The 10397-nt window shown below is 44.1% G+C and overlaps 1 protein-coding gene and 1 pseudogene across 2 annotated transcripts; one reads left to right on the top strand and one right to left on the bottom strand.

Annotated features, from left to right (window-relative positions):
* The first annotated feature begins 2685 nt into the window (after nucleotides 1–2685).
* Nucleotides 2686–3196, top strand: LOC123076445 (peroxidase 54-like; annotated as a pseudogene).
* Nucleotides 3197–4205: 1009 nt separating this feature from the next.
* LOC123075189 (uncharacterized) lies at nucleotides 4206–6697 on the bottom strand. 2 transcript variants are annotated; one of them, XR_006436107.1, is made up of 4 exons: nucleotides 6016–6697; nucleotides 4879–5677; nucleotides 4759–4801; nucleotides 4206–4436 (listed from the first exon to the last, which is right to left on the bottom strand). XR_006436107.1 is itself a non-coding variant. In XM_044497852.1 (4 exons), the coding sequence occupies exons 2-4, from the start codon at nucleotides 5595–5597 to the stop codon at nucleotides 4430–4432; spliced, it is 636 nt and encodes a 211-aa protein (XP_044353787.1). In that variant the 5' UTR covers nucleotides 5598–5677; nucleotides 6016–6697; the 3' UTR covers nucleotides 4206–4429. The 2 variants fall into 2 exon arrangements, 1 of the variants encoding a protein (XP_044353787.1); XM_044497852.1 differs by having other exon boundaries at nucleotides 5012–5677.
* Nucleotides 6698–10397: the final 3700 nt, after the last annotated feature.

Raw genomic sequence — 10397 nt, 5'->3', positions numbered from 1 at the left:
TATCCCAATACCTTGTTCAATCTCGTTACCGGCAAGTCACTTTACTCGTACCGTAATGCATGATCCCGTGACCAAACACTTGGTCACATTGAGCTTATTATGATGATGCATTACCGAGTGGGCCCAGAGATACCTCTCCGTCATACGGAGTGACAAATCCCAGTCTCGATTCGTGCCAACCCAATAGACACTTTCGGAGATACCCGTAGTGCACCTTTATAGCCACCCAGTTATGTTGTGACGTTTGGCACACCCAAAGCACTCCTATGGTATCCGGGAGTTGCACAATCTCATGGTCTAAGGAAATGATACTTGACATTTGGAAAAGCTCTAGCAAACGAACAACACGATCTTGTGCTATGCTTAGGATTGGGTCTTGTCCATCATATCATTCTCCTAATGATGTGATCCCGTTATCAATGACATCCAATGTCCATAGTCAGGAAACCATGACTATTTGTTGATCAACGAGCTAGTGAACTAGAGGCTCACTAGGGACATGTTGTGGTCTATGTATTCACACATGTATTACGATTTCTGGATAACACAATTATAGCATGAACAATAGACAATTATCATGAACAAGGAAATATAATAATAACCATTTTATTATTGCCTCTAGGGCATATTTCCAACAGTTTTCCCTTTGAAATTATCTTATCGGATTGAGTCTTTAAGGATTTGAGAACACTTGATGTATGTCTTGCATGTGCTTATCTGTGGTGACAATGGGATATCACGTGATTCACTTGATGTATGTTTTGGTGATCAACTTGCGGGTTCCGTGACCTTGTGAACTTATGCATAGGGTTTGGCACACGTTTTCGTCTTGACTCTCCGGTAGAAACTTTGGGGCACTCTTTGAAGCTCTTTGTGTTGGTTGAATAGATGAATCTGAGATTGTGTGATGCATATCGTATAATCATACCCACGGATACTTGAGGTGACATTGGAGTATCTAGGTGACATTAGGGTTTTGGTTGATTTGTGTCTTAAGGTGTTATTCTAGTATGAACTCTATGATAGATCGAACGGAAAGAATAACTTCGTGTTATTTTACTATGGACTCTTGAATAGATCGATCAAAAAGGATAACTTTGAGGTGGTTTCGTACCCTACCATAATCTCTTCGTTTGTTCTCCGCTATTAGTGACTTTGGAGTGACTCTTTGTTGCATGTTGAGGGATAGTTATGTGATCCAATTATGTTATTATTGTTGAGAGAACTTGCACTAGTGAAAGTATGAACCCTTGTCCTTGTTTCCTAGCATTGCAATACCATTTACGCTCACTTTTACCGCTTGCTACCTTGCTGTTTTTATAAATTCAGATTACAAATACTTATATCTACCATCCATATTGCACTTGTATCACCATCTCTTGGCCGAACTAGTGCACCTATACAATTTACCATTGTATTGGGTGTGTTGGGGACACAAGAGACTCTTTGTTATTTGGTTGCAGGGTTGCTTGAGAGAGACTATCTTCATCCTACACCTCCCACGGATTGATAAACCTTAGGTCACCCACTTGAGGGAAATTTGCTACTGTCCTACAAACCTCTGCACTTGGAGGCCCAACAACATCTACAAGAAGAAGGTTGCGTAGTAGACATCACACCCATCTGCCCATCATGCTCGAATGGGAAGATACAAAACATGTATTGTTTTTGTGGCAGAAGGTAAAAGAGGTTTGGGGTAAGTTGGGGATGTGCGAGGCGATTAAAAAAATTTGTGTTATTGATAGTAGGGTGAGGCAGTTCTTGAATTCTTACTTCATATGCCACACCAATAACTATCTATATTGGGTTTCCAGAATGCACGTGAATTAATTGCATAACCGCTTGGTACTTATGGTGGGATAGACGCATGTTGGTTTAAGAAGAAAAGTCTCAATATGTATACCAAATTTTGACAGGGGTTCGTGATATGACGGCATAATGTTTTCCTCACCCCCCTTGTGCGACTAGTAAAAAAGAAGGATGGAGCATACCACCTACGGTTTTTTTAAGTTGAATGATGATGCTTCTTTTGACCATGATTTGCTCAGGGGCACGGTTGGGGTTGTCCTCAAAGATGACAAAGGAAAATTCGTTGTTGGAAAAAACTGGGAGATCGATTGGTATGCTTATGTACTGAGAGCAGAAGCGATGGCTCTTAGGTTTGGCTTTATTCTTGCACTAAAGACGAGATGTAATCGTCTTGTTATTAACTCTAATAATATGAAAGTCATTGACACAATGAAGAATGAAGGACAACCTGCAGGAGCGGCGGCAGTCTGCGATGATTGCTAATTCATGGCATGTGATTTTCCTTTGACTAGATTTAAACATTGTAATAGGGTAGCTAATAAGGTTGCTCATAAACTTGCTAGGCTAGTGAAATTTCTGCAACTAGAGATTGGTTTGAGAAGCCTATGGAGAATATTTGTACCTCTTCTTATTGTAATCATTATTTCTAACTAATAAAGTGGTGAACACGCTTCAACAAAATCCTACCAAGAAGTTCAACACCCTGAACAGTGGAGCTAGACTATATATAGCTTCCATACCGTTCTGTTTTCCCTCACATCCATCTCTGCAATATTCGTTCATTCCCTTCTAGCAGCTAACTTGCCAATCCATCCATCAGTGGCAAATTAAGCAGCTTAATTCTAGCCTCCCCCTTTTGAACGTGTAGCAGGGCACATGGCTGCCTCCTCTTGCTTCCCATTAGCTGCTCGCTACAGTCTGTTGCTCATGGCAACACTGGTCCTAGCGCTGAGCCACGGAACCTACGGTTATGGCGATGCCGGTGCCGGGTTGGGCTCATCCTTCTACGACGACTCATGCCCCAGTGCGTGTGACATTGTCCGACGCGTCATCCAGAACGCCCGTCTCGCCAACACGCGCATCCGAGCCAGCCTCATCCGCCTTCACTTCCACAATTGCTTTTGTTAAGGGCTGTGATGGCTCGCTTTTGCTCGACAACGACCTCCCGCCGATCATGACTGAGGAGGAGGTCCCTGCCAATGACAGGTCAGCACGCGGGTTCGATGTGGTCGACAGTATCAAGCATGCGCTAGAGAACGCGTGCCATGGCATCGTGTCCTGTGCTGATATCCTCGCCCTTGCCTCCGAGACCTCAGTTGAGTCGGCTGGAGGGCCTCACTAGAGTGTGCTAGTGGGCCACCGTAATGGACTTCTTCAAGAATTTTGAGGCCTCAATGGTCAAAATGGGGAACATAACCCCATTGACCGGGAGGGCCGGGGAGATTAGGAACAACTGTCAAGGGTGAATAGAAAACCCTATTGACGAATGAGATTGATGTTATGAGTTTTGAAATAGTTGTCCTTGTGTAAATCATTCCTTTAATTCGTTCTAACTGTAAAGTGTTCCCTTATTATTTTCTTTGGAAACAAATGTAATTTTTTTCTTCACTACACGTGATTGTCGCGAACCCATTTTTTGCATACCAGATGACTTGTTTTCGATAAACATATTCATATCACTCTACCATCATTCAATCTAATCTTGTGTAAGATCACTGCTACAGAATGACATGTCATGGAACTGCGTACCTATTTTTTGAAGTTTTCATGTCATTGACTTACCGAAACATTCATAGTTTTATATCTATTTTCAATAACGTATTAATAAAATCAAAAATCATGCACATTTTTATGTCTCTGATTTCAGGATTTTCCGGACTAAAAAATAAAAAAGTATGTTAAAGAATAACATTGGGTACAAGACACATGCCAATGGAGGGCCGGAGGGGATTCATGTGGGCCCCATGCCCACTTGAGCAGAACAAGCTAGCCGTGACGGGGGCAGAAAGGCCATTAGTGGCAGGTTTTGCTGTGGAGGGATCCCACCACTACGAATATGTCAGCCGTGGTGGCGCCCACCAGCGGTAACTAGGTTTCAAGAGCAAAGATAATAGCACAACCGGCTGCTGGCTATATAGCAATGCCATGTCATCATAAAGCCTTCTCTCATATAGTAGTCTGGCGTTTTGGCTGGCTATTAGCATGGCTCCATTTAATATGAAGTATTTATTGCTTGCAGGTGCATATGATCTGCTGTGATCTATAGTAAACAACATCTTTGTGGCCATTTCAAAGAGCATACATATACATGCCATCCATGCAACCAGGAAATAGGAAGACTGACTGGCATTTAGGCAACAAACATATGTCATACAGCATCATAGTACTCCAAACACGTCACACAGCATCATACTACTCCATAGCATCATGAGTAATTACTTAAGATTACATAAGTCTTTAAGAAAGCATTCAGCAAACATAATAGATAACATCTCCGGCAAACAAGCCGTTCACGACCACAAGCAACAATCATAGTTTTGATCTGGACGATGACAAAAGTCACAAAGCATGGAGGGTACTTCGCTGGAAAGGAGCAACCACTCATTTGCATCAATAACCTTCAACCACTGTATGGAAAAGGAACCGGGTCAAGCTTAAAAATTTAGCCAATGCTAACTTACAGCATGTGACATCAAGAAGTAACACTGAGTAGTAATGCTGGAGAAAATCACTTCTATAAATCCTGTATAGCTACACAGGTTCAGTAAAAACAAATACTGTAACAATAGGAAGAGGAACAAGCTATAAAGAAGACCTCACTCTCTATACAAGCATGTTGGCAGATCAAATAAATTTTCTTGAGCACTAATACATTCACACGGACTAAACTATAGAGTACAGAACTATTTGGTTAACGAAAAGAACAATTTAAGATCAGAGAAAGCATACCTATAAGTAACAGCTGCCGCAATCACCACATCACAGCTCACTCCTGAAATAAAAATGCATGTCAGATATCAAGGTTACAGTAAAAAAAGGAATATGAACATGCAGATATCAATATTCCACCATGATTAATTATGATGGCTGTTTTGAAACTTATGCCAGATATGCTCGACTAAATCACTTTTAAGTTGGGCATGCTGTGGACGAGCACGAATAGTAGCTTTTCTACGCAACACATCTGCGAAACATAGATTACCACCAACATTCACTTCGGGAGGTAGAGCAAATGAAGCCCCCGGAATCTCATTCAAGTCAATATGAATTTTTGCCTGCTCTGTCTCATCTTCGATTATCATATTGTGGAGAATCACACAAGCCCTCATGATCCTTCCAACACTCTTTCTCTTCCATAGACGTGCAGGCCGACGGACAATGGTAAAACGGAACTGTAATACCCCAAAAGCGCGCTCGACATCTTTCCTTGCCCCTTCTTGCTTCTGGGCAAACAACTTGTGCTTCTCTATTTGGGGAAGTGGTATAGTCTTCATGAAGGCAGCCCATTCTGGGTATATACCATCAGCAAGGTAGTAACCTGTGGTATACTCATTCCCATTGACAGAAAATTGGACTTGAGGGGCTTCTCCTTTCAGTGCATCAAAAAACAGTGGGGATTGATTGAGCACATTCAGATCATTATTTGACCCAGCAACTCCAAAAAAAGCATGCCAAATACGAAGGTCCTGGGAAGCAACGGCTTCTAGGATCATCGTTGGTACTCCATAATCGCCGCGGGTGAATTGCCCCCTCCATGCAAGAGGACACTTCTCCCATCGCCAATGCATGCAATCAATACTTCCTAGCAATCAATGCCGTGTTCTGAAAGTAACTAAGGTAACCACCAGGTGGGTGAGAATCCACTCCCCTGCTCAACGACATAAAGAAACGAAGAGCGATCAACACCGAACTACATGCAAGTATATACTCAAATTTGTAAAATCTGAATACAATACATTTGAGATGCATACTAGTTGATCACAGCAACTATTTAAAGGAAAAATAATCTGAATTGATCACAACAACTATTTAAAGGAAAAATCTGAATTGATCACAGCAACTATTTAAAGGAAAAATCTGAATTGATCACAGCAACTATTTAAAGGAAAAATAGTGTATCATCTAACTAGCATATCATACAAGTGTGTCAGCAGCTCTAAGAAATGACACCACGATTCAGAGTTAAGCAATGGAGAAAATTCATACCATACTTGTGGATCAGAGTAGTCCATATTGCCAGCGATGTATCAAGGTGATGTAGAGTCACCGATGCAAGCAGGCGGTGCCCAGCAAGGACCTTGAGCCGTAGGACCCGATTCACTTGGTTGCTGCAGACTAGCCGCCAGAGACTCTTGTGGTCTTGTGGGGATCCAAGTGCTTGTTCTCTGCTTTGAAGGGAAGGCCGACGGGATCCCCGGCGGCGGGGCGGACTTAGGCGCCGGCGAGACCAACAGATGCGCCGGTGGCGGGACCAGCAGATGCGCCGGCGGCGGGACCAGGAGATGCGCTGGCGGCGGGGTGAGCAGAGGCGCTGGTGGAGGGGCTTCACGAGGTGCCGGCGCGCGCGTCTGTTTGGACTGCTGACCCATCTCCTTGATGTGCGCCGGCGACAGTTCTAGGGTTCGGGAGAGGTGGCGATTTGGGGAAATTTGGAAGGCTTGATTTGGCGCGAGGAAGCTATTTGGGGCGACGGCATGGGCTGATTTTCGCGCGCGAAGGAGGAAGGAGAAGCGCCGGAGGCGGGAGAGGCGCAGGGGATCGAGAGCGCCGGCTCTAGCGCTCGCCACGGGCTGCAAGCGGGCGCAAAGCTCTCGTATCTTGTGCTGCAGCCCGGCGCTTGACGAAGCGCCCGTTCGCTTCTCTCTCCCTCTTTCTCTCCCCTCCAAATGTGATTTGGCTGACGTGGAAGGGCTTATAGCCAGCTGAGTCAGCCTTATTATACTTGCTCACTGGCGAGTAGCACTGATCACCCGACACTGGTGGGTGATAGTAATAATGGCAAGCAGACCAGAGCGCTCGCCAGTGATAGACGCCCTAGTGAAAAAATATGGCTGCGGCGACACAACGTTTGTACACATGACTTGTAAAGAGTAAAATAGTAGTTTGCCCTACTGTTCTATGGTAAAAAAAGAGTAAAATAGTTATATAATTCTTAACATAATTGAACAAGTCTTTATGAATTTTGAATGGAAACGACTAAGCTCCATATTTGTTCCACTAGAATCAAACAAAAACAACAGTGTATCATCCATCGTCTTAACAAACAAACAAACAAACAACAATATACTCCCTCTGTTCCGAAATGTAGGTCGTTTAAGCGATCGTACTGTAATTTTCGTCACGTTACGAAATTCTTTCACTTTCCCAATTTGCCCTCCCGCATCGTTCGTTCACTGTCCGCACCGCTCGCTCGCTCAGTCGCTCACAGCGCTAGCTCCATTCGCTCTCCCAGTCACTCTCCCAGATCCGCTCGTCGGCGGCCCGCGTCCCCATCGCCAGCCTCCCCTCTGCCACTCCCCCTCGACGTCGGTCTCTCTGCCTCTCCCTCTCGACGTCGCCGGCCTCTTCCACCACCCGTCCTCCAGTCACAGTCTGTATGCGCCACTGAAAAATTTGATTTTTTTCCGCCGGTGACGAGCTTCTATGCGGTGGAGGCGCGCGGGCGCTCGATCTACGTGCGCCGGTGGATCCACCCCTCCCTAGCTCCTACCTCCACCCCTACAGAAGGCGAAGAAGACTCGGCCCAGCTCCCTCCTCTCCCGGATCCCCAGGCCCAGCACGACGTCGCCGGCGGCCCCGCCGGCGCTCGGGCGCTTGAAGAGGCGGAATCGGAGCTGCTGCTGGTGGTGGAGGCCCCCGGGGGAGGCACTGGGGGAGGAGGCCTCCGCCGCGTCCTTGGGCGGGCTGCCCATGCCGTCAGTCCGCGGCGAGCGCAGGGAGCCACTAGTGGCGAACAATTCCGTGGCGGCGGCGCCGGACTACGGGGACTACAGGGAGTTCCTGTCCCATTACTGCAGGTGAGCGATTCGTCTTGTTTTGGTGCCAAGAACCAGTCTTATCCCCATTGCAGCAGGACATCCAGTCTTGGTTGTTTCGGTGCCAAGAACCTTTGTTTTCTTGCGCTAAATTCAGGCTGTTATCGACCTTGCTGAAGTGATATCCCGTCTGTTATGATGTCTGAGGCAGGTTCACCTACTGCGCTAAGTTCAGTCTTGGAATAGTTACCTTGTGCTGCAATTTTTTGCTGTGTTATAAAGTGATTCTTACTGCTGGTAACTTAGTATAGCTTTGGATTTATGTAACTGCATCAAATGTTCAGTGTTCACCAATCCTCCAGATATCAGATGCTGGATTCTCACTCTGCTATGAATCTTGAGATTCTACTGAAACTCTGCTTATAAAGTGATTCTTGCTTCCAATTATTATTTGGGCATCCCACTGAAACTCTGCTTAGCTAGTGGCTGGTTCTCTATAATGATTGACAATTGCAATGGAGTGAAAGAAATAATGTCTTTTGACTTCACTTTTCTTTTCAGAAATTAGCTAGTCAAGCAACCAAATGTGGTATCTTGTTCTAATTCCTGAGATATTATCATAAAAGCAGGTTCTGAAGAATGGTGTGGAGGTGAAGTTGAAGAGGAATGCCCTGAGTGTCTTGGAAGCTCCAGCTACTGTAAGACCATGCCATCATTCACAATGTGTGTATCAAAAAATGCTTTAAATTGTCAATAACACAATCAGACTAAATGTGTTCTTCTTATTTGTTTTCACTGCAATCTCAGTACATACTCCCTGTATACAATTTGTTTATCTACTGCAGGTAGAGTGCAGAGTAGCTTCTTTTAAAAGTTGTCGTCTGTAGCTTCTGTTAACTTATGTACTGAAACTTGGGCTACTGAAGCTTGTTAACTTGCATAATATTGTGAACTTAATTGTTGCTTGCATATTAATGACAGCAAAATCATGATAGGAGTAGTTTCTGTAAAATCAGGAGTAGTTTCAGTAAAATCGCGATAGGCCATACAAGTAAAATCGTGTGGAATTTTCCTTAAATTAAAATTAGAATCATGTGGACCTGCTGTTTAGTTTTAATTAAAAATAGGAGTAGGAGTAGTTCTTGGAGTAGGAGTAGTTCTTACAATAGTGCAACAATATGAGACCTAAATCAAATGAAACTGGATTATCTTCCGGTTCCCTCTCTTCTCTTCTCTCTCTCTCTCTCTCTCTTCCAGTGCCCTCTCCTCTTCTCTCTTAATTAAACAAAAATGATCACACAAATGATGTACTCCACACAAAATTAAATGAAACTTTTCAAACAAAAATGATCATATGTATGGAGTAAAATCCAGTCCATAGAAGCCTTTTGCAAACATATGGAGTAATTTCACATGGGGTTTCCGAAAATGATCATACAAATGATGCACTCCACACAAGTCTCTTCTCAAGGAGTTACATATACTCCACACAAGCCACATCTCTAGGGTTACGCATACTCCACACAAACAAGGAGTTACACATACTCCACACAAATAATCACAAGCATCTTAACAAGCAACTCGACAAGCATCTCAACAAGCAACTCCTCAAGCATCTCAACAAGCATCTCGATAGGCATCTCAACAAGCAACTCCTCAAGCATCTCAACTAGCATCTCGACAAGCAACTCAACAAGCAACTCCTCAAGCATCTCAACAAGCAACTCCTCAAGCATCTCAACAAGCAACTCCTCAAGCATCTCAACAAGCATCTCGACAAGCATCTCAACAAGCAACTCCTCAAGCATCTCGACAAGCATCTCAACAAGCAACTCTCTCCATTATCCCAAGATTGTGCAGGGTATTTGCATATACCTCTGGAGGGCATGTAAGTCTTGGAGGTAGCATCCCAAGGTTCTCTAGCCTTTCCTTGTTCGCATGGGGTATTTTATACCCATTGCCCCCTGCATGGTTCAAGATTTCAACCATGCAAGCTTGTGGAGATAGGAAAACTCTGTTCAGCTTGTAAACCTCATAGTTTTCAAATTCATCTAGCACACCCTTGATAAGATCTTGAAGCGTTCTAGGGCTTAGACAATCTGTTAGAGATTGCAACGAGTTGAAGAACCCAAGGTCAAGGCCATTCAGATCAGGGCTATTGGCAGAGTAAACCTCATAATTTCTTCATGAGATACCAAAATTTTCTCCTAGAGTAGTGGCATGTTGTAAGAAATCAAAACCTTGCTTCCTGAGATCAAAACCAATACATGAACTCATGGTTATTGGTGGCCTTTTCTCCCCAGGTTAATTACATGTCGTCTATCCGTCGTCATCTCAATAATTTGAACAAATTCTGATGGAGTATTCACTCGAATCATTGGCAGCAATTATCTCTTGAATTACTCTTGTCTTGAATTATTGGCAACAAATATTTCTTTGAATTACTCTTGTTTATGATCATCAAATTGTTTACTCATATGAGCAAGTCTTAGTTTATGATCATCTGATTGCTTATGATCATCAAATTGATGCAGAGCGGGTACTGGGCGAGGAGATGAACCTAGGCCAGCAGCTCCTGTGCAGCGGCGAGTACTTCAGCGGCAGCAGCTCCTG

The sequence above is a fragment of the Triticum aestivum genome, chromosome 3D, assembly GCF_018294505.1.
Source record: "Triticum aestivum cultivar Chinese Spring chromosome 3D, IWGSC CS RefSeq v2.1, whole genome shotgun sequence".
In the NCBI taxonomy this organism is placed as follows: Eukaryota; Viridiplantae; Streptophyta; class Magnoliopsida; order Poales; family Poaceae; genus Triticum; species Triticum aestivum.
The sequence above is the reverse complement of the archived record's forward strand: the minus strand, read 5'-3'. Positions and strand labels throughout refer to the sequence as shown.